The sequence below is a fragment of the Oryza sativa genome, chromosome 8, assembly GCF_034140825.1.
Source record: "Oryza sativa Japonica Group chromosome 8, ASM3414082v1".
NCBI lineage: Eukaryota > Viridiplantae > Streptophyta > Magnoliopsida > Poales > Poaceae > Oryza > Oryza sativa.
This window is the reverse complement of record NC_089042.1, coordinates 8,404,257-8,429,726: the sequence shown is the minus strand read 5'-3', so window position 1 is coordinate 8,429,726 and position 25,470 is coordinate 8,404,257. Positions and strand designations below refer to the sequence as shown.

The 25,470-nt window shown below is 44.8% G+C and overlaps 1 protein-coding gene across 1 annotated transcript; it reads right to left on the bottom strand.

The window, feature by feature from the left end:
- Positions 1 to 16,179: 16,179 nt before the first annotated feature.
- LOC136351522 (uncharacterized) lies at positions 16,180 to 19,242 on the bottom strand. Its single transcript, XM_066303703.1, has 3 exons — positions 19,143 to 19,242; positions 16,574 to 17,493; positions 16,180 to 16,374 (listed from the first exon to the last, which is right to left on the bottom strand). The coding sequence occupies exons 1-3, from the start codon at positions 19,240 to 19,242 to the stop codon at positions 16,180 to 16,182; spliced, it is 1,215 nt and encodes a 404-aa protein (XP_066159800.1).
- Positions 19,243 to 25,470: the final 6,228 nt, after the last annotated feature.

Genomic DNA, 25,470 nt, shown 5'->3' with positions numbered 1-25,470 from the left:
CCAGAGCAGGGCCACACACAGCACACATGTAAGTCATTTTAAACAATAACACGCTTTAGTTTCTAATTATATGTATCGTTACTAACTACGCCATATTTTTTGGTTTCTCCCTCTTGTGCAAACAGACGATGAGTACGGTTCGGCGTCGACGCATCACGGAATGCCTGCTTACTCCCCTCGCACAGCATTCATTGAGGACTTCTTTTCCACTGATCCTCCCTAGGGGGAAGTAGGGATGGATTACTGGCACGCAGCACCTCAGGTCACACAGCCGACGCAGGAGACGGAGGCCGGTCAGGGGCCAGACGTGACACCACAGCAGGCAGCTAGAGATAGGCACCCCCCTGATAATTTGACATATCCCACTGAGCAGATTAGGCGTAGGAAGAAGTGAGGACCTAGCAAGCGTGCGAAGGGCACTGATCGTCCTTGACTTATCTATTTGTATTAAACTTTTAGTCATTTATGTTCTGTCCGTACTATTTGAGAAACACTTTACGATTAACTTAGTACTATCAGAACTATTTCATAAACTTCTTCGGATAATTACTCAGTAGCATACCCTTCGAATGAATCATGACAAATTATCATTCAAATATACAAATAATGCACAAGACGCGAGCGTCGCAGGGCCATGAGAATAAAATAGGGGGAATTTAAATATAAGATTTCAAGTTGATGAATTGAAAAAATTGAAAATACTTAAAACTTGAAAGGACGATCAGTTGAGCCGGGCCGGGCACCGTAGCCAGCCGGCGGGATCAAAGCTAGCCACTACGGAAGAGCCAGCACAAGGGGTCCCGGGCTTTGACGGCACCCAGAGCTCAACTGCAAGAGTCCTCCCAGGAGTGAACCGAGGCGACAGCAGGTTCATGGGCCAACCCCCCGCTTGGCCCCTGAGGGCCATGGGGAAGACGCTCGCCATGACCTGGTCGCCACCCCCCACCGCCTCTATGATCGCCGTGCAGATCTGGAGGGACTCGGAGGGGTCGACGTCGCCGTCGTACTTCTCGGTGAGGCAGGGCTGGAGCTTTGGGGGCCATCAGACATTCCGAAGACTCGCCACAAAGACCTGGCAGCCAACCTTACCCGGTGGGGATGTGGGGGGCCTTGCCCCCTGCCTAGGGTGGCGTGACACTCCTGAGGAGGCTGCACCTTCCCCCGCATCGGCAGCGCGATGCTAATCACGCCGGCGGTCGGAAGAACCTCAAAAATCACAAACGCGCCCCCTACCTGGCGCGCCAGATGTCGGAGGGTTAACTCCTCCAATAGGGAACCGTGAGGCCCCCCCTTTGAGAGTTCGGCCGGGGGCAGCGGGTAATTAGCAAGGTCTTTCGTAGGCAAAAGAGACACAAGGGACTTATACAGGTTCGGGTCACTGAGAAGTGTAATAACCTACTCCTGTGCTATGCTCACTGAGTGAAGGATTACAAGATCTCCTTGTTAGAGAAGAAGGTGGTGCTGATGATCGGGGGTAAGAGACTGCTCTAGTGTCTAAAATGGCTCATCCCGGATCCATCCATCGACCCCCCTCCCCAAGTAGGTTTGACCTCCTTTTATATCTCAAGGGGTTACCACATGGGCCCAAAAACCTAGCTTTGGTGGAGAAGTATTACATTCTTTGCATTAAATGCATGTCTTATTTCTTGACTTGGGAAGCGGGCGCACGTCATCTTGATGTTGGGGGCATGTCAAATCTTGCCGCCTGACATGGGAGGGCGCCCATGTCAGCTGCTATTAATGGGTGAAGACTTCTGGGCTCCTGCTTACGCCGGGAAATGGAAACCCCAATTGACCAGGGAGGATGGACCGACCCTGGCCAGGATGAGAGGTTAAGACCTTTCGCCATCATGACTGATGGGATAGGACGGGGTGCACGCCTTCTGACCCATGCGGTAGTGCACCTGACACCCCGGGTCCTATCGGTCATTCGACCGGTCACAGACCAATTTGGGCGCGCTGCACGCCACATTAAATGTGGCGTGGCGCGCCTGCTCAGGTTGCCATTAATGCGGGTAGGTGAGCGCTCGAAGGTGGCCACCTAACCCACCGCACGTGGCAACCCGCAGAGGGGGTCGGGGGAGCCCGACCCCTAGTCACAGGAGGGAGGGCCACGTGGCGTTGGGGGGCAGCCTCCTCCGGCTAATCTTTGGGACGAAGTGGCCGCCACCCCGCTTCGGGCCTAACTCCCCTCGGGGGAGGGCCACGTGGCATTGAGGGGCAACCTCCTCCGGCTAATCTCTGGGACGGAGTAGCCACCACCCTACCTCGGGCCTGACTCCCCTCGGGGGAGGGCCACGTGGCATTGAGGGGCAGTCTCCTCCATCTAATCTCTAGGAGGGGGCAGCCGCCACTCCACCCCGGGCGTCACCCCCTCGGGGAAGTGCCACGTGGGTCTGGGGCAGCTTCCTCCCTCCAAACTCAGTACCGTAAGCTGGGAGGGGGCGGCCGCCACTCCACTCATGCGCCACCCTCCTCAGGGGACGCCATGTGGGTTTGGGGGCGGCCTCCTCCCTCTAAACATGATACCCCCGGGCTCATATCACCGACAGATGCCGTATTGGTTAATGTTTCTGTCTTGTAACCTGCTCCCATACAATAAAAGGTGGGTAGGAGGCCCTCTAGGGTGTAGAGATTCTCAACTAGAACGTCAGATCAATATACACTATCCCCAAACAGGAGTTGGGTATTACCTCTCATTGAGAGGGACTGAACCTATCTTCCTTATCTCCGCATCTATCCACTTTTAGGTCTCGTACGCTACCCCTTTTCATATTGCCAAAATCTTGTTTCGACAATTAGTGCGCCAGGTAGGGATGTATCGAGTTACCTATTGACAAGTGCGATGAAATCAACTTCATAAGTCACCGTCTTCGTCTTCGCTTCGGGAATTTCGACTTCTTCGTCACCGACAACTTCGACAAGCTCTTGCTCTCTGACTCGGATCCAAACCAATTAGGAGAGATACAATTTAACCAGGCGAGTTTCAGATTCAATTACTGGAGCTACCAGCTGTTTGAATTAATGGATGGGCTAAGGCCCACTCGAAGATTAATTCTTTGGAAAATCACAAAAGCCTACCTCATGGGATGACATGCATGGGGAGTTTAGTACCACCTTGCTTATTCTAGGAGAGGGGGACCTCCTTAAAAGGGAGGATGCCCTCCTAGCCATTTGAAGCATGTGTGGTGGAGAGAAGAGGGGGAACACACGCGCGCTCGCTCGCCTGGCCTGGCAGGGCAGGGGCGGGCGTGCATGACGTACGTGTCGAATGGTCTGCAAGATTAGCTCCTCACCCTTGTGCAGCTGTAGCCTCCATTTGCAGTTTTGTTTTGCCGCGGGAAATTCGGATTTGTTTTGTTTTGGAAACATTCCGAAAAATCCGATGCGTGAAAATGGCGTGGAGTCCGGATAAGTTACGCGCGACATATCCGGTTCGGTTACGCGGAGTGGAGATCGTGTGGGCGCCCTGATCAAGCGACCTATCTCTATATAAACTGAGCCGCCGCCTTCACGCAACACACGCGAAATCAATCTAGGGTTTGCCTCCTACTCCGTGCCGCACTGTCGCTCGTAGACTACTCCATCCCACTCGCCGGCTTGCACCGGCGATCGAGAGAGCAGGTCTCTGGAACCTCTGCCTTCGACGTCCTGCACCGGGAGAAGGCGATAATATGGTTTTTGGGAAGCGCTTTGCGCGACTGCTCTCTGTTCGTTTGCGACGGCTCGTCTTCCTCTTCGCTCGCGTGCTGCGCGCCTTCGTCGACGTCCGCAACCGCAAGTGATTCCTGCCGAGCAACCGGTTGTTCCGAAACCTCGGTACGTGTTCAATATGTTGCGCATATTTAATCTGTTCATGTTTTACTGCTTAGTTTACATGTGTAGATCTAATGATGGGTTAATGCTAGTATACATCTGAAATGTCATGCTTTATTTATGGAATATATTAAATCATTATATGCCTATAATCTCAACAATCCAAAAACCTTATTATAGGCACTGTGATTTTACTATGGCTGGTTTTGCCAATGCACTGAGGCCGGATAAATTCACCGGTGTGCATTTTAAGAGATGGCAGATCAGGGTCACTCTGTGGCTGATAGCTATGAAATGCTTCTGGGTGAGTACTGGCAAGGCTATGGGAGTTCTTAATGTTGACCAGCAGAAAGAATTTGATGAGGCCACTACTCTCTTTGTGGGATGCATTTTTAGCGTGCTTGGTGATCGTCTGGTCAAGGTGTATATGCATATGACCGACGCTAAGGAGTTGTGGGATGCACTGAATACTAAATTCGGTGCTACTGATGCTAGCAATGATCTGTACATCATGCAGCAGTTTCATGACTACAAGATGGCTAACAACCGTTTTGTAGTTGAGCAGGCTCATGAAATACAGACCATGGCTAAGGAACTCGAACTCCTTAAGTTGTCTTACCCGACAAATTTTTGGCCGGGTGCATTATTGCGAAACTTCCTCCATCTTGGAGAGGTTTCAGTACTGCACTCAAACACAAGAGACAGGAATACTTCGTTGAGGGGTTGATAGCGTCTCTTGATGTTGAGGAGAAAGCTCGGGAAAAAGACTCCGCGTCTAAGGGCGATGGTGGGCAGTCCAGCGCCAATGTCGTGCACAAGGCCCGGAACAAGAGCAAAGGTTAATACAAAGCTCAGCAGACCACCAACTTCAAGAAGAAGAACAACAACAACAATCCTAATTAGGATGAGAGGACTTGCTTTGTGTGTGGCCAACCTAGTCATCTGGCTAGGAAGTGTCCACAACGCAAGGGGATGAAGGCACCTGCAGGGCAGACTTCCAAGCCTGCTAATGTGACCATTGGCAACACTAGAGATGGAAGCGGGTATGGTAATTTACCTACTGTTTTTTCAGTTAATCAGTCTACTAATTGGTGGGTTGATGCAAGGGCCAATGTACATGTTTGTGCTGACATCTCATTGTTTTCTTCTTATCAGGTCGCACGGGGTTCCACCGTCCTAATGGGGAATAGGTCACATGCTTCTGTTCATGGTGTTGGCACGGCAGATCTAAAGTTTACTTCGGGGAAGATTGTGCAGCTGAAGAACGTGCAGTATGTCCCTACTATCGACAGGAATCTTGCTAGTGGCTCCCGTCTGACTAGAGACGGATTTAAGTTGGTTTTTGAGTCTAATAAAGTGGTCGTGTCTAAACATGAATATTTTATTGGTAAAGGTTATGAGTGCGGAGGCCTGTTCCGCTTTTCCCTTTCTGATTTCTACAATAAGTCTGTGAACCATATTTGTGGCAGTGTGGATGATGAGGCTAATGTTTGGCATTCACATTTATGTCATATTAATTTTAGCTTGATGTCTCGGCTTTATAGCATGTGTTTAATTTCTAAGTTTTCCATTGTCAAAGGTTCTAAGTGCCATAGTTGTGTGCAATCAAAGTAATCTCGCAGGCCTCACAAGGCTGCTGAGGAGAGAAACTTGGCACCTCTAGAACTCCTACATTCAGATCTCTGTGAAATGAATGGGGTGTTGATGAAGGGTGGAAAACGATATTTCATGTCGTTGATTGATGATGCTACTAGATTTTGCTATGTGTATTTGTTGAAAACGAAAGACGAGGCTTTAGACTATTTTAAAATTTATAAGGTAGAAGTTGAAAATCAACTTAACAAAAAGATAAAAAGACTTAGGTCTGATCGTGGTGGAGAGTTTTTCTCAAATGAGTTTGACTTATTCTGTGAGGAACATGGCATTATACATGAGAGGACGCCTCCCTATTCTCCTGAGTCTAATGGGATTGCCGAAAGGAAGAACCGTACACTGACTGACTTGGTGAATACCATGTTGGACACCGCGGGACTACCTAAGGCATGGTGGGGGGAGGCATTGTTGACTTCGAATCATGTGTTAAATAGAGTTCCTAACAGAAATAAGGACAAAACACTATATGAGATATGGATTGGGAGAAAACCATCACTTTCTTACTTGCGCACATGGGGGTGCTTGGCGAAAGTCAATGTACTAATAATGAAGAAGCGCAAACTTGGGCCTAAGACTGTGGACTGTGTCTTTCTGGGATATGTTCATCACAGCGTTGCCTATAGATTTTTAATAGTTAAAAATGTGGTACCTGATATGCATGTTGGTATAACTATGTAGTCTCGTGATGTTACCTTCTTTGAGAGCTTTTTCCCAATAAAGAATACACATAGTAGTTCTAACCAACCCTCTAAAATAATTCCCAGTTTAATCACACCACCAGAACAAATTGAACATACACATGAACATGTCACTGAGGAGGATGGCAATGAAGCTCCTCGAAGGAGTAAGAGACAAAGGACGGCTAAGTCTTTTGGTGATGATTTCACTGTGTACCTCGTGGATGACACTCCTAAGTTAATTTCAGAAGCATATGCATCTCCTGATGCAGACTACTGGAAGGACGCTGTCGGTAGTAAAATGGATTCCATTATCGCTAACGGGACTTGGGAGTTGATAGAGCATCTCTATGGATGTAAACCTGAGGGATGCAAGTGGGTGTTCAAAAAGAAGCTTAGGCCTGATGGTACCATTGAAAAGTACAAGGCTCGGCTTGTTGCTAAGGGCTATACTCAGAAAGAAAACGAAGATTTCTTTGACACTTACTCACCCGTTGCCAGATTGACCACAATTCGTGTGCTACTTTCCCTAGCAGCCTCACATGGTCTTCTCGTTCATCAAATGGACGTTAAGACAACTTTTCTTAATGGAGAACTAGATGAGGAGATCTATATGGATCAGCCTGATGGGTTTGTAATTGAAGGTCAAGATGGCAAGGTGTGCAAATTGTTGAAGTCTTTGTATGGTCTGAAACAAGCTCCTAAGCAATGGCATGAGAAATTTGATAGAACATTGACATCTGCCGGCTTCGCAGTCAATGAGGCAGATAAATGTGTGTACTATCGCCATGGGGGTGAGGGAGTTATTCTGTGCTTGTATGTCGATGACATACTGATATTTGGGACAAACCTTGAGGTGATAAATGAGGTTAAATCATTCTTGTCTCAAAATTTTGATATGAAGGATTTGGGAGTAGCTGATGTTATCCTAAACATTAAGCTAATTAGAGGTAAGAATGAGATTACACTCTTGCAGTCCCATTATGTGGAGAAGATCTTGAATCGCTTGGGCTACATTGATAGTAAGCCTTCTCCAACACCTTATGATCCTAGCTTGTTGCTTCGCAAGAACAAGAGAATTGCTAGGAATCAACTGGAATACTCCCAAATCATTAGCTCGCTTATGTACCTGGCTAGTGCAACTAGGCCTGATATCTCCTTTGCTGTGAGCAAGTTGAGTCGGTTTACCTCTAATCCGGGAAATGATCACTGGCGTGCGCTTGAGCGAGTAATGCACTATCTGAAAGGTACTATGAAATTGGAGCTTCACTATACTGAGTATCCTGCGGTACTGGAGGAATATAGTGATTCTAACTGGATCAGATCAAAGCCACTAGTGGATATGTCTTCACACTAGGTGGTGGTGCTGTTTCGTGGAGGTCTTGCAAACAGACCATTTTGACGAGGTCAACCATAGAAGCAGAGATGACGGCACTGGATACTGCTACTGTTGAGGCAGAATGGCTGCGTGATCTACTAATGGATCTGCCTATTGTTGAAAAACTGGTGCCGACTATCCTTATGAACTGTGACAATCAAACGATAATTGTCAAAGTGAATTGTTCTGAGGATAATATGAAATCATCTAGACATGTGAAAAGACGATTGAAGTCTATCCGGAAATTGAGAAACTCCGGAGTTATAACGTTGGATTACATCCAAACAGCCAGAAACCTGGCAAATCCCTTCACGAAGGGACTATCACAAAATGTGATAGACAATGCATCAAAGGAGATGGGTTTGAGACCCATGTGAGTTATATTATGGTGGTAACCCAATCTATGTGATCGGAAATCCCGTGAATTAAAACCTGGGAAGAACAAACATTAGTAAACTAGAGGAGAGTACCAATCTATACCCTCTCTAAGTGAAGATGCGTGTACTCTCGTGAGCTGCAAGGCAGGTTGGCTATACCTTAATGAGTTCTGTTGGCTTTAACTAGCGAAGATATTGTCCTGCAGAGCATTCTTGAAAGAACTCACCTTTGTGAGCTTGACTATTGGTCGCAGTCTATGGAGATTTTGGGTGAATCTTCTAGGAAGCTTACTAAAGACCTAGGAGTATGTCTTATACGCTCCACCCGAGGGGTAGTCTACAGACGGTCTAGTACCAGATAAGACTCTAAGTGAAACTTGCTTGCACAAGACTTGCAATTCAAGACGTAGTCCATTGTTCAAGTTGTGAGTAAGTGTAGCTTTAGTTCTAGGTGGATGTTCAACCTTAATCGGTCTTCATCGAACCGCTGGTATATAAACAGTACATTGGAAAAGGCAAATCTCAGTGGGATTTTGAGATTTGGTGGGGGATTATTGGAATTAATGGATGGGCTAAGGCCCACTCGAAGATTAATTCTTTGGAAAATCACAAAAGCCCACCTCATGGGATGGCATGCATGGGGAGTTTAGTACCACCTTGTTTATTCTTGGAGAGGGGGACCTCCTTAAAAGGGAGGATGCCCTCCTAGCCACTTGAAGCATGTGGTGGAGAGAAGAGGGGGAACACACGCGCACTCTCGCTCGCCTCGCCTCGCCTGGCAGGGCAGGCGCGAAATTGGCTCCTCACCCTTGTGCAGATGCAGGCTCCTTTTGCAGTTTTGTTCGGTTACGGGGAGTGGAGATCGTGTGGGCGCCCTGATCAAGCGACCTATCTCTATATAAACCGAGCTGCCGCCTTCACGCAACACATGCGAAATCAATCTAGGGTTTGCCTCCTACTCTGTGCTGCGTGCTGCGCCATCGCTTGTAGAATACTCCATCCCGCTCACCGGAGTGCACCGGCGATCGGGAGAGCAGGTCTTCAGAACCTCTGCCTTCGACATCCTGCACCGGGAGAAGGCGGTAATAAGGTAATGGTCCGCAAAATTGGCTCCTCACTCTTGCGCAGATGCAGCCTCCTTTTGCAGTTTTGTTCGGTTACGCGGAGTGGAGATCGTGTGGGCGCCCTGATCAAGCGACCTATCTCTATATAAACTGAGCCGCCGCCTTCACGCAACACACGCGAAATCAATCTAGGGTTTGCCTCCTACTCTGTGCTGCGCCATCGCTCGTAGACTACTCCATCCCGCTCGCCGGCGTGCACTGGCGATCGGGAGAGCAGGTCTTCGGAACCTCTGCCTTCGACATCCTGCACCGGGAGAAGGCGGTAATAAGGTTTTTGGGAAGCGCTTTGCGCGACTGCTCTCTGTTCGTTCGCGACGGCTCGTCTTCCTTTTCGCACGCGTGCTGCGCGCCTTCGTCGACGTCCGCAACCGCGAGTGATTCCTGTTGAGCAACCGGTTGTTCCGCAATCTCGGCACGTGTTCAATGTGTTATGCATATTTAATCTGTTCATGTTTTACTGCTTAGTTTACATGTGTAGATCTAATGATGCGTTAATGCTAGTATACATCTGCAATGTCATGATTTATTTATGGAATATATTAAATCATTATATGCCTATAATCTCAACATCAGCACATTACCTTCATCCCCATGCAGACTTGTTTCGGGAGCTTGGGCTTCGCCGCCGATACTGGCTTTGCCGTTCTAATCTTGAAACTGGACGGTGTGGATCATCTGTTCCTTGAGCAAGCGTACCGAGCCGACCGAGCACTTTTCCAGTTCCAAGCCCGAAGCTTTCCCGCCGTATGTGCAGCAGCGTTGTCGATATCGAATCGGATTCACGCAACTACTGTTTGACGCAACGACCATACAAGCACAACTGGCTGATCGTTGATGAGGAGCAGAGGTGTTCAGTAAGAGCAAGTTTAATAGTATAGCCAACTACTAGCTCCAATTCATCTATAACCAACCTAATAGCTTATTCATACAATAGTTACATACTACCCTATTAATACATGGTCCTACTTATCATACACACAGTATGTCTTGGAGTCCGTGCTACAGCTGGCTAAAAATCTGTAGCCCGCTGCTCTTCTCTCTCCTTATTTATCTTCTTAAAATATGTTTGCAGCTGGTTTATAGCCTGCTATTGTATCTGCTCTAAAGGCCTTGTTTAGTTTTCAAAATATTTTTCTAAAAACATCACATCGATACATGCATAGAACATTAAATATAGATAAAAATAAAAACTAATTGCACAGTTATGGGAGAAATCGCGAGACGAATCTTTTGATCCTAATTAGTCCATAATTTGTCATAAGTGCTACAGTAACCTACATATACTAATGACGGTTTAATTAGTCTCAAAAGATTCGTCTTGCGGTTTCCAGGCGAGTTATGAAATTAGTTTTTTTATTCTTGTCCGAAAACCTCTTCCAACATCCGGTCAAATGTCCATGTGATATCAAAAGATTTTCATTTCGCGAATTAAACAGGGCCTTAGTTCCCCAAAACTTTTCCCAACAACATCACATCGAATCTTTAGACACATGCATGGAGTATTAAATATAGATAAAAATAAAAACTAATTGCACAATTATAGGGGGAAATCGCGAGACGTATCTTTTGAGCCTAATTAGTCCGTGATTAGCCATAAGTGCTACAGTAACCCATATGTGCTAATGACGGATTAATTAGGATCAAAATATTCGTCTCGCGGTTTTCCGACGAGTTCTGAAATTAGTTTTTTCATTCGTATCCAAAAACCCCTTCCGATATTCGGTCAAACATCCGATGTGACACCTACAAATTTCCATTTCCCTAACTAAACAAGCCCAAAAAAGAACGGAGGAAAGCATGTACAAGATCCCTGCAGTAGTCGAGCAATTGAGAGCAAGGCTAGAAGAGAGTACAATAGCAAGATACAGGTCAGCTGTAAGCACACGTAGAGAAGAGAAGAGAAGAAAGAGAAGGAAAGAAGAGAGAGAAGAAAAGCGTTGTAGCTACCTGAAGCACGAACTCCAATACAATATGTGTATATGAAAGGTGTGACTATATATTAATGGTGTAGTATATGCTTATAGGTAGAATAAGCTATTATATTGATTATAGATGAATTGAAGTTAGTAGTTGGATATACTATTAAACTTACTCTAATAATATAGCATGTTTGTCGGTTGAAAGATTCTTTGTAGCTTTCTCTTAGACTACCCATATAATAGCTAGCTCTTTATAATTAATACATGGCCGACTTGTCTCTTTCATATATTTTCTTGGTTTTGTGTACAAGCCAGCTGCTAGCGATATAAGTGTGCCACGTCATGTAAAGCAAATTAATTAGTAGCTAGAGAATACAGTAACAGGCTATTGGCACGTTAAACAAGATTAAGAAATTTTACTATTTTTTTACCGCATGGTGCCTTTCCTCTCTCCCTCAGTGTTCTTTGTTTTGCTTCAACAGGGATGCAGTTAATTTGGGTGCCTAGGAGCCTGCGTGTAGTCGGCGACAGATTTGTCGCCCGCTTGCTCTCTCTTTTCTCTATTAATTATCATATCATCGATTTTAAATTGATTTAAATTCTAATGATCATATATAATTATTCTATCCCCAACTTAAAATTGGTTTAAAATCTAATAATCATATATAATTACCATATCCTCGATTTAAAATTGTTTTAAATTCTAATAATCAGATATCGCCATACAACAATAGAAAGAGATGAATCTTCAATACATTTTAAAACAAATTTACATCATCCATACAACAGTCTAGGCTAATACATCGGTTTTCCTCACGTACTTTCTCCTCACTAATGTTTCCTCCTTATGATCAGCTCGTGAGTAAGGGGTGTCTTCATTTGATAGGAGGATGCTCAGGTCAACTGTCACCGCGAACGGAAGTTGCCCGTCGAACTGATTGTAATCTTCGTCAGTCTTATCATCGACTCCGACGATTTTCCTTTTGCCAGGGAGAACCACGTGGCGCTTAGACTCGTTGGGCCCTTTCCCCTTCTTTGCTTTGCTAGTCATGTCCTTCAATGTAGAAAACTTGCGTTACATCATTGGCTAGGACGAATGGTTCGTCGGAGTATCCAACCTTAGTAAGGTCAACCGTTGTCATCCCACTATCATCGATCGTTATGCCTCCACCAGTCAGCCTAACCCATTGGCACCGGAACAGAGGGACCTTCAGAGGTCAATAGTTAAGTTCCCATATGTCGTCGATGGCACCGTAATACGTGCTGGTTGGGCCATTCTGTCTAATGGCATCGATACGAACAACACTGTTCTGGTTCGTGCTCTTGCTGTCTTGGGCTATTATGTAAAATATATACCCATTGATCTCATATCCTTGCCATGTCGTGAGCCAGATGGTCCCCTCTCCAAGAAGGCAAGCTGTTGGTTAATCGTCGTTAGCTATGAGATGTTGTCGTAGCCACGCTGGGAAAGTATCAATGTGATGTCGTGCAATCCAGGCATCGGACTTAACGATGTTTTTGGACCGAATAATCGCCATGTGCTCCTCGATGTAAGGAGCCACCAACGAAGATTGTTGCAAAACCGTGAAATGTGCTTTACAGAATAAATCGTTGTCTACTGTCACGCCCGGAAATTCACTAGTAATTTCCAAACTTATTTGTGCATAAAATCCTCGTCCAGGAATCAACCGAGGTACACAAACTGACAATTTAATATACAAATCCATCATAATAACTAAACCGATATATACTTACTTAAGAGGCACTTAGTCCTCACCATGAAGAAAACTGCAGCGGAAAATAAAATCTAGCGAAGCTCCGGCTCCACTCCCACAGGCAGCTCAACTGGGGTATAAGCCAAACGTCTTCTCCTTCTGGATCCTTTTTCTTCAACTGAGGTTGATTGATTATTGCAAGGTGAGCATATGACATACTCAGCAAGCCACACAGCAAATATGCAAGTGCACAAGGATACCAAAGGATGGCATAATATAGGCTCATTTGCAAAAGCAGCATTTAGCAAAACATTTAAGAGAAATAAAACAGTGGAGTAGTTAATCAGAAATTTTAATCAACACTGAACAGCACACCCATGCTGCACAGGCCCAACCATCCTGAACAACCATACCCGGCTGTACAGATTTAACTCCAAACCAGGAGCTAAACAAATTATTACCAGTATAACATCCATAATTATTGTGAGAGGTGTGAGACTAATCACGAAAAACATTGCTCAACCCGCCCATAACCGCGGGCACGGCTATTCGAATAGTTTTACTCTGGCCAGAGGTGTACCACTGTACCCACAAGACACAGCCCCACAACATGTCACCATGTGCCTCAGTACCACCACGGTACCTCGGAAAGGAGCTGTGACATTACCCCTCGCATAACACAACCCACCACAGTGCACCTTTCCTGGATCATAATCACCCCCTCAAAAACCAGAGGCATGGACTCCCCAGCAACCCCCGTGGGCTTATCTCCGCCACTTCTCAGTCTGGTGCTCTGCAATGAACCATGCTATACGAAAGGTAAAGCCGTTGCCCACGCTGGCTTGTGGTTGGCATGATTAATGTTTCACAATAGTAGCTCGCGAACCGGTCCTTAATTGTCATGAGCACGACTCTCAAAACCATGTGCTCACAACCCACCATTATCAAGTTTTAGTTGGCAAGTAATTAATTAACCAATCACGATTGACCATCGTGAACTATCATTAAGCCATCATTAAATAATAATGAGTCATAAGTAATCCCAATAGTGTGCTAATGTTTCTAAGCATGGCTAAGCAATCATATCTAATATCTAGTTGAACCAATATATATAAAGCTCAACTAGTCAAATTATAATATCCCAAGGTATCAAGGAATAGAGTAATCAATGCAAACAGGCCATAACAAAGGAATAGGTTCACACCACCCGGTGACATTCGAAAATAAATGTACAGTTGAAATAAATAGAAAATTTAAATATAGGATCAACATGCTCAAAGGATTGTGTTTAGCATCTGTGTGACTTGCCTTGCAATAATCGGTCTTCAATTAATCTTCTTGAATACTTCCGGCGCACTCACGAACCTTCGCAACGACGGAAACGACAAGCTAACACGCAAAACAAAGAAAAAGACTAATAAAAACCAAATAAACAATACATAAAAAGTAAACCAACATGTAGATCATGATTTTAGATGAATTTAGCAACCTGAACCACTCAAAACCGAGTTACGATGATTTAGTTATGAATTTCCGAAGATTTAATCTATTAGAAAAACAGGAAAAAGAAAAAAACGATGATGACGTCAGCGATGACCTCATCAATGGTGGCCGGCTCGGATGGCAAGCTTGCGGGAGCTAGAGCGGCCGGCTGCGGATTTGGAAGGCATGCACACGTAGAGGACGACGAGACGAACCCAACGGTACTCACCCTCGAACCAAACGACGAACGACGACGGCCGGCGACGAAGTGGGTGGCGGCGGCGGCTCGGTCGGCGGTGGCGGCGGAGCTCCGGTGACCGGCGATAGCGGGGAGGGAGCGGCCAGGCTTCTCCTCGCTCTCGCGCACCTAACAGTGGTGGCGGCGACCGGCGGCGACGACGGAGGCGACGGCGCGGCGCGGATGGAGTCAGCCGGCGGCAACGGCGAGCTAAACGGCGGCGGCGCGGCAGCTACGAGGCACGGGAAAGCTCGGGAGATGGGGCAAACGAAAGAGGAGGACTAGGGGGGTCCTTTATATAGCCATGGGAGCTCGGGTCCGGGCCCAAATCGACGGGAAAAACTCGGGAAAGTTTAGGGTTCTCGCCGGAAAAGGAAGGATTTGATCCGCGAAATTGGAAAGAATTTCCATAGAAAATTTTGAGGATTTCTTAGGGAAAAGGAAGAGGAGATTGATAGGATTCCATTCCCGCAACCAATTTGGAAATAGGAGCAACGGGGAGGTCGGATTTTGGAAGGGAATCGGCGGCACTGTGCACGGCACGGGAGACAGTCGGCTGGAGGAGGAAGATGGAGTACTGTAGCGCCAGGGAGGCAAAACAGACTTTCGGCCTGGCTGAGAGGAAGGGAGAGGGGAAAGGAGGGAATGGGCTGGATTCGGCCCAAGCTGAGGAGGAGGATTTTTATTACTTTTTCCAATTAAATTAATCAATGAAATGATCTTTGAATTGTTAAAAATACTTCCAATGCTCAAATAATTCCAAGAAAAATCTTGAACATACTTGGACACTCAAAGTACTTAACAAAATTATAATTAGACCATTTAATGATTAATTTAATATGTGGGTAATTACCGAAATGCTCTTTGTAAGATTAAAAATTAGGAATTGAGCTCCGAAAAATCCGAGAATATTCCAGAGAGTATAATTAACCATGGAGAATTTAATAAAAAATTAAATCCATCCATGCTTTATATTTAGGAAATTTTATTTCCCACATTTAACTTCACTTGTAAATTAATGAACATTTAATATAAATTCTAATAATAATTTATTAAATAATTTATAAATCCTGAAACAAAAATCAGGATGTGACATCTACAGTCATAATTGCTTTCCTTCCAAGAGTCCCCTTTCCCCGTAGCCTCCCTTCATGTCGTGATTTCTGCCACCCCGATTGGACGAAGGTCTTCAATAAATTCTAAGAAAAACTCAATGACCTCCTCTGTTCCATACCCCTTGGCTATGCTTGTTTCCGGATAAGAATGGTTACGAACATACTTCTTTAGAATACCCATGTACCTCTCGAAAGGAAACATGTTGGGTAGGTACACAGGCCCGAGAGCCGGAGAATACTGATCTCTTTCACAATGTGACTTGGAAGATGCGTCATTATGTTGAAGAAGAAAGGTGGAAAGATCAACTCAAAGCTGACAAGGCATTGCACCACATCATTTTGAAGGGCTTCTAATTTGTCTGGATTGATGACCTTCTGTGAAATTGCGTTCATGAAACACATAGCTTTGTTATTGTTGCCCGGGCATTGTCAGGGAGAATACCTCGAATTATAACATGAAGCAGTTGTGTCATCAACACGTGACAGTCATGAGACTTTAGGTTTGTAAACTTCTTATCCTTCATACTTATTATTCTATTTATATTAGAGGAGTACCCAGACGACTCTCCAAGCATTCAAACATACTTTCCTTCTCTGCCTTGCTTAGAGTGTAGCTGGTTGGGCTCAAGTACTGGCTTCCTTTCTCCTTTGGTTCCATGTAGAGGTCCTCGCGTTGACTCATATCTTAGAGATCATTGTGTGCTTCAAGTGTATCTTTCGACTTCCCGTATACACCTAGGAAGCCCAGCAAGTTGACGCAGAAGTTCTTAGTGAGGTGCATCACATCGATTGCATGGCGGACGTCCAAGAGGGTAACTCCCAAAAAATAGACTTCTTCTTCTACATCGCCGCGTGACCATCTTCGCTGGCTATGGGTTGGCTGCCAGGTCCCTTTCCAAACACTACTTTGAGATCTTTCACCATATCGAACACGTATTTACCGTTGCGAAATATAGGCTTCTTACGGTAGTCCGCCTTCTGTTCGAAATGCTTGCCTTTCTTGAGGACAGGTTGGGTCACAACAAGAAATCGACGATGGCCCATGTACACAACCTTTTTACAATGCTTCAGATACGTACTTTCAGTTTCTTCCAAACAATGGAAGCCTTGTACCCATTGTTTGACTGTTCGGATAGGTTGCTAAGGGCAAACCAATCGTTGATGGTTACGAACAACAACGCTCGTAGGTTAAATTCCTCCTGTTTGTCCTCATCCCACATAGGGACGCCTTCTTTTTTCCACAACAGTTTCAGATCTTTGACCAGTGGTCTTAGGTACACATCAATATTGTTACCGGGTTGCTTTGGGACTTGAAAAATAATCGGCATCATGATGTATTTCCTCTTCATGCATAGCCAAGGGGGGAGGTTGTAGATACACATCGTAACAGTCCAAGTGGTATGGCCACTGCTCATCTCTCCAAATGGATTCATGTCATCCGTACTTAAACCGAATCTTACGTTTCGTGCATCCTTTCCAAAGTCTTTAAACTTTCTATCGATGTTTCGCCACTGTGACCCATCAGCGGGGTGTCTCAGCATCCCGTCTTGTTGACGTTCTTCTGCGTGCCATCGCATCATTCTTTCATGCTCTTTGTTCCTGAACAAACATCTGAGCCATGGTATTATAAGGAAATACCACATCACCTTAGCAGCAACTCTCCTCTTCGAAGGCTGTCTGTCAACTTCACCTGGATTGTCTCTTCTAATCTTGTATCGTAGTGCATTACAGACCGGGTATGCTTCTAGGTTCTCGTACTTCTCACCACGATAGAGGATACAATCATTCGGACATGCGTGTATCTTCTGCACCTCCAGTCCTAGAGGGCAGACTATCTTCTTACCTTCGTATGTTGTTTCGGGCAACTTGTTTTCCTCCGGAAGAATGTTCTTCACTAGTTTTAATACGTTGCCGAATGCCTTGTGGCAGACACCATTTTCGGCCTTCCATTGCAAAAATTCCAGAGTTGTACCCAACTTTTTGTGCCCCTGTTCGCAACCTGGTTACAATGACGTCTTGTGATCCGCTAACATACGCTCTAATTTCTGAGCCTCCTTTTCACTTTCGCAGTCCTCCTTGACATCCTGCAACATCTGACCACGATCATTTGCAGCGTCATTATCTTCAACAGCCCTTTCCACCTCACCCGTTGTATTTCCTTCAAATCTACCATATTGAGCTCAGTCCGGAATGTTCTCGTCTTCTACTTCATCTTCTTCCATTTGATCACCTTGCTCCCCATGCGAGGCCCAAACATTATAGCTTGGCATGAAGCCCATCTCAAACAAGAGAATATGAGTAGTTCTTACTGCAAAATACTCCCTCTGGTTTTTGCACTTAGTGCATGGAGAACGGATAAAACCATTATTCTGCTTGTTAGCTTCGGCCACTCTCAGAAAATTATGCACGCCATCAATAAACTCTTTCGACCGTCGGTCTGCGCACATCCATTGCCGATCCATCTACACAAAAAGCACAAAAATCGAGAAAAATAATTCACTAAAGCCAAACTAATTAAACAATCATACAATAGTTATATATAATTATTCAAACAATAATTATAAAATAATACCACAAATTATTCATGTTTAATGTGTTGTACTTAATTTAATTTAAATTAACTTAGTTTTCTATTCTTTTAGATTAATTTTCTATCTTTTTCTTTCTCATCACTTTTATCACAAGTTTTTTTTTTCAAATTCTAAATAAACAAATTTGATTATAAAATAATACCACATATTATTCATGTTTTAATTATATTTGAAGTTGTAAACAAATATTTAATGTGTTGTAATTATTTTAATTTTAAATTAACTTAGTTTTCTAACCAATTAAACAATCATACAATAGTTATATATAATTATTCAAACAATAATTATAAAATAATACCACAAATTATTCATGTTTCAATTCCACAATAAAGTTGTAAACTATTTAATGTGTTGTACTTAATTTAATTTAAATTAACTTAGTTTTATATTCTTTTAGATTAATTTTCTATCTTTTTCTTTCTCATCTCTTTTATCACAAGTTTTTTCTCAAATTCTAAATAAAAAAATTTCTATATTATTCCATCTCTACACAAACTTTCTCTCTCATCATCTCCCATTCCAAATTTATAGAGGCAAAATAGTGTACAAAACATATCTCTAAATGCAAATGCTAACCACAAAATAGAGGAGGATGAAGTTGCTAACCTTTTTGACACCTCCAAGTTGTATATTATCACCAAAACAAAATCACCAAAAAATTTGGCAGCACATCCCCTCAAACTCAAGAAAATTTTGAAGCCTTCGTTGACGGTCGTTAGCGATCAGTTTCGACCGTCAATATTACCAAAATAGAAGAGAACTAGTTATGCTTGCAATGCATATTTCTGTTAGAATAATAATATTCCACTAGTATTTGGATCACTAACCTTTTGCAGTGAATAACTATAAAGTAGAGGAGAATCGACATCAAATAAGACGATTAATCAATCGGACGATGTCGAAAATCAGACTTATATATAAATGGCTTAAGAACTCAGAAATGACACGATCAATTGGGCCAAAATTCACAAGTCTTCGGAGAAGAGAAGTCCAGAAGGCCACCAGCCAAATTGTGGGCTGGTTGGGCCGGCCCCTGGTTCGGCCGAACCAGACCCACCTCCACCGTTGGATGTGGGGTTTGGCAGGGACGCTCTAGATCTTCTCCTGATGACGGTTGCAGGGTATTTCAGACATTTCACAGCAGTTACAACCGTCATACCTGCCTATTTAAGGACTTCACCTTCTCATTTCACTCACACATCTCAAGCAAAGCTCTCTCATATTCTCTCAAGTTTAGTTTAGTGTTCTGAAGCTAGTGGAGTAGGAATAGAGTAGAAATCGGAGTCCGGAAGCCTTCGGAAGAGTTCAGGTATGGCTCTAGTAGATCTCCTCTTCTCTTTTGTAAGCTTTTTGCTTTTATTAGAATACTCTTCTTTATACATTTATGGTATTGAAATACTTTCCAAGTATATGAATGCCAACTTTGCATTATGTTCATGTTATACTGATTATACTGCTAGCTTATCTGGGAGATGCATCAGTACGGGTATAGCGTTTGCTTATGCAATTACTCTATGTCATGACGATGATATTAGAGTAGTATCTGGTAGTTTAGGCGTAGTGTCTAGATTACGGGATATCATTATTTGGATTATATGCTGCGGATGAGAAGTGGGCCGCTGATGGTGACAGCTCAGCACGGGTATTCCTCCGCGCGTGTATATAGTCCTAAGTTAATTTCCTGGGGAGGGTACTCCTTCGTATTTAGCCCTGGTTGTATGGTCATGACGGGCTGCCGTGAGGAACTCGGCAGTCAGGGGTGGCTTCTCGAAGTACCAAGAGGGCATCGGATAGAGAGTATTAGCTAGTTAATCTTATAACTAGAATGTATGTATACTATGTATACTAGAAGTATAGGAATAGATTCTCTTTCTATTTTCTTTCCACTTAGCTTAGATATTTTAGTATGAGAATGAGTAGCTCCCTCCTTGTGTGTCACTCTACCCTTGGATTATCTTAACCTCTGCTTAGACTCTGATTATTTCAAGTAACATATAAATTATTAGTCCGGTTCTCTCTACTATGATCTTCCCACGGGATTAAATAAATACAATACTGTCAGGGTTTTGGATACCACATACCTAATAGTAGTTCACTAAATCTCAGCAGGACCCACCACATACCATGTCTTATACAGAAACAATCTTCGGATATAGGAGGAGTTCCGCATAAGGAAGGATGAATATAGTTCTACATAGAAACGACAAGGACTACTCGGATTGTATCCATATTGGTTTCCCTAGTTCTATTTGGACAATGGGACACCTATGGGTATAAATACAAGGCCCCCTATGAGGAAAGGGGAGAGGGGAACGATAGATCAATATACAAGCCAACATACGCCAAGACAAGACGCCGGATATCTATGTTAGAGATTTGTCTAGGAGGACCCTCGTATGGTACTTACGACTACCGTCAGGAGGGATCTAGCACTATCTCTGATCTCGCCGGGCACGGATTCGAGGAGGAAGACTACCCTGTTGTCGACTACGTGATGATACTTCAAGCCATCACGTCGACAACAAATAGATAGGCTACCCCCAAATATTGTACTGGTGTGATTATGGTGAATAAGAGCAATGACCGGCATCGGCCAACAGGAGTAGGGTTATTACCTGACAATTCAGAGGCCCGAACCTGTATAAAAATCCTCATCCCCATCTCTTTTACCTCAATCTCGCATATATCCTAGTACCTATGATCCCCATACTATGCAAATACCGGAATCGCGACATCAAACGTCGACAGATACCCTTGGAATACTCTCGGGTGAAATGCTATAATGGTATATCCGTGCGCTTGCGAATGAACTCTGTAACCATAATATACCAGAAGTATTTCTGCGCCATTGCTCGGAGTTATATTTCTAATAATATCGTTAAGAAATACCAACAGCCTTCTCGGGCTAGCTAGAGGAAGAAGAAGACTATATATGGATGGGATCTTTAGTCCCGGATGGTGTTACCAACCGGGTCTAAAAATCACCATGATCTTTAGTCCCGGTTTGTAACATAAATCGAGACTAAAGCTCTCATCTTTAGTCCTGGTTTGTAACACCAACCGGGACAAAAGATCCCCTGGCGCCTGACAACCCCTGACGCATTTACAACCGGGACTAAAGATGACATTTAGTCCCGGTTTGTGTTACCAACCGAGACTAAAGATCATATCTTCCTGTTGCACTTATAAACCGGGACTAAAAATAATTTTTAGTCCCAGTTTTTGGGTGAACCGGGACAATTGTGGTTTTTGCCCATCCTGGCAAAGATCACTTCTCCAGTAGTGTCCTCTCCGTCCGCGCACACCTCCTCCTCTCGACAAGCTCACGGACGACGGCGGCCATCGTGGCCGAGAGAGGCGAGGAGGTGCCCACCGTGGCCACTCCTCCGCGGTCACCTAGCTGTTGGCACCAGGGCCGGTGATGGCCGAGAGGGCTTCCTCCTCTTCTTCACCTGTCAGCTTCGCGGTGGGGCAGAGAGGCAACTGCGGCCGCGGCTGGAGGAGGTGGGGGAGAGGGGGCGGGAGGTGACGGGGGGTGCTGCTGTGAGCCTGCGGCTGAGGGTGGGGCTGCCTCAGCGTGGAGCTGATAGGGTGGGGGAAGTGGATGAGTTACAGGAGCGTGCGTGGTGCTCATCAAGGTACCTCTACGCCAAGCCCACCGCGAGTTGTGATCTGGCCAATCTCATAGGTACGAATGTTGAGACTTGTACATTAAAGTTGTAACTTTTTAGATCATGTTCATGTGCGACACGAAGTCCGTGTCGAGATCGGATTTCAATTATTTTGTGTTTCAGTCTTGTACAAATAGAATAATTTATCTGGTGTAATGTGAAATAGTTTGTTTTGAAAAAAAATTACCTCTTATCTAGAACTTGACAAAAGATTGTATTCGCGTGCACCGTGAAGAATATTCTCTTAAAACGCTTGGATCATGAAAGTGTAGTTTTCCATAGCAAGGCATGGACATTTTTCTAGTAAATATAAAAATTAAAAAATATGCAAGGCTTCTAGATGAATTTTTTCGTCCGTCGCAGGTAGAAACCTCACGCGCACGGAAGCCTTTCAACCGATTCCTATTTCTAGTACTATGGTTGGGAATCACCACCACCGCTACCCATGCCGCATCCGCCTCCCGCCACCGGCCACCGCCACCAGCCACCACCACGCGGCCGCGCCACCTCAGCCTCGTTGTCAGCGCCTTCCTCCTCCCTTTCCCTCTCGGCATCTCCTAGCACAGCGGCGGTGCACCTTTGAGGCACACACGATAAAAAAAAAATCCTCCGAGTTACTCCCTGCTGCCCCAAATGCAAATTAATCCCCATCCCCGAATCACAACTCACAACATACAATATGCACCGACACTAAAAAACGAATCCAAAATTTTAAGTATCATAGCCGAATGTATAAAAGAAATAAGAACAGAAACTAATCGATGCGGGATGGAGCATAAGTCACTACCAACATTTTTTTACACACGCATTGACCAAACTTAGAAAATAAATAAAACAATTAAGTTTTTTTTCTAGAGATTACAGGGAATCAATAATCACTAAATTGACTCAAAAATTTAAAATTCTCCACGGATTGTCGGTTCCAATAGCCTTGATGAACAGAACGCTTGCCCAATTAATTTCTTTGTACACTTGATGGGCTTCAAGTCTTATGATCCATGTTTCGCTGATGCGTGTACCGAATAGTTGGTTGAGGTGTTGAATTCGGATAATTGATGAGTCTAATCTAAAATTTACTGTCACAGCCTGATTTTTCGTTTCAGGATTTATAATTTATTCAATAAATTATTAATAGAATTTATATTAAAAGTTCATTAATTTACAAGTGAAGTTAAATGTGGGAAATAAAATTTCCTAAACATAAAGCATGGCTGGATTTAATTTGTATTAAATTCTCCATGATTAATTATACTCTCTGAAATTTTCTCGGATTTTTCAGAGCTCAATTCCTAATTTTAATAATACAAAGAACAGTTCAGCAATTATTTAATTAAAAAATTAATCATTAAATGATATGTTTTTAATATTGTTAAATAATTAGAGTGTCCAAGTATGTTCAAGATTTTTCTTGGAATTATTTGAGCATTGGAAGTATTTTTAACAATGAAAGATCATTTCACTGATTAATTTAATTGGGAAAAGTAATTAAAATCCCCTTTTCCTTTTCGGGCCGAAACAGGAAAAGTTCACCTTCAGTTATCGGCCCATTCTTGCTTCTTTTCGGCCGGCCTTATCCATTCCCGAAGTCCATTTTGCATCCCTCCTTCAATCGTGCCAAGGAAAAGGAAGCCCAGAACAAAAGTCTAATTTGCCTCCCTCCGATACAGTACCTTCTTCAACCTCTGGACAGAGGCCGAGCCTGTGCAGCCGTGCCGATCTCCTCCTCCAATCCGGCCTCCCCGTTGCTCCTTTTTCCAAATTAGTTGCGGGAATGGAATCCTCTCAATCTCCTCTTCAATTTCCCCAAGAAATCCCCAAATGTTTCTATGGAAATCCTTTCCAATTTCGCGAATCAATCTTTCCTTTTACCGGCGAGAATCCTAAACTTTCCCGAGTTTTTCCCGTCGATGTGGGCTCGATTCCGGGTTCCCATGGCTATATATAGTGCACCCTCCCTCCCCTCTTTCGACCGCCATCTCTCCCTCTCTCCGTAGTCGCCGGAATCGCTCTCCCCGCGCGCTCCTTCTCTCTCCGCCGCCGGCCGCCGTTTCAGCCGCCGTTGCCGTCTTCCCTGGTCGCCTTCGTCCAGCGCCGCCACTTCCTTCGGCACCGCAGCGGCAAGAACAAGACCGGCCTCCACTTCCCCGAAGCCAAAATCCACCGGAGCTCCATCGTCGCCGTCAACCCGAAGCTCGCCGTCGCGTTTTGATCTCCGGCGAGGCCCTGCTGCTCCTTCCGTCGTCGCCAAGCTTCGCCGTCACCTCCATTGGATTCGCAGCTGCGAGGAGAACACCGTCCACCACCTCTTCTTCGCCGTGGATCGCCGGAAAGCCACCGCTACCGTTGATCAGTACCTCGCCGCCTTTTCAAGCTCATCGCCGGCCATCTTCCGTCGCCGTCTGTCATCGTGTAAGTGTAAGTAAGAATCGCCGTCGCCTTCTCTACCTTCTGGTGCCCTCCGTTTGCTTTATTGTGTCGTGGTTCGCCGCCAACCGCCGCTCCCATGCTGTTCATCGGTGCAGGTTTTCTCTAGGGCCTTAATCCAATCTAACCTAGTCCATTGTCTGTATAGCGTCGTCGTCTCCGTGTGTTGCCGCCGGGTCGCCGTCGTCATCTCTCCCTCTCCGAACGTTTGGGTTCGGTGCGACTTCTATCTGTATCCCCTCGGGTTAGGTTTCAATCCCTCGGTCGTGTCGCCGCCACTGTCCAAGCCGTTGTTGCTCTAACCCTAGCGCAGCCACTGTCGCGTCGCTTGCCGGCTGCTCTATGCACCGCCGCTGCCGCCGTCGCCTTGTTGCCGCCACGTCGCTGTTTAGCCGCTGGTGTGCCGCTGCCGTGCACACCGCTTGTCGTATCGCTGTGCCGCTAGCCGCCTAGCCGCCGCCGTGCCACTCCCTGCCTCAGCCATGCTGCTGCTGTTGTGCATGCCGTGTTGTCGTTGTTGTGTCATGTCGCAGCTATGTGTCGCTTAAACCTAGCCGCCACTTTAGCCCATTGCTTGGTAATCGAGTTGTCTAGCCGTAGGTGTAACCCTAGGTTCCTATCGGCCTATCGTTTGCCGTACCAATGCTTTTACCGTGAATCGTGTCTAGCCATCGGTCTAGTCGCAGCCGTTGTTGAGTCGTTCGCTCGTTCATTCGAACGAGGTGTTCCCCGTGTTTCGTTCGTTCATCCGTGTGGAGTCGTCCTTTAGTTTAGAGCTGTTCAGAGCCGCCGGTTCCGTTCGCCAGTTTCGGTTGATCATTTGGGTGATCCCGTGTCACGTAGAATTGACTCGTTGAGTCGGTATCTCGTGAGGCCCGCTTGCCAGATCAATCCAAGCATTCCGATATTGGTCGACTAGGTCAAGATTAATCTCAGCCGTCCAAAATCAATATAAATCCGTTTCCTCTTTTCAGTAACATATTATTCCTTTTTAATATATGTCATCCACTAAATATATTCTAATCTTTTTCCGGAGGTTGTTTTAATATTTTATCTCAGTTATAAATCATTTGTAAATTGTTTAATTAATTTGGAATAGTCTTTTCTTTAATAGATTTAATTGGAGTTAAATCTTGTAAAATTCATAACTAATTCATATGAAGTCGGAATGAGGCTATTCAAGTCTCTAAATTTATCTAAAATTATGATCTACATGTTTGTTTACTTTTATGTATTGTTTATTTGGTTTTTATTAGTCTTCCTCCTTGTTTTGCGTGTTAGCTTGTCGTT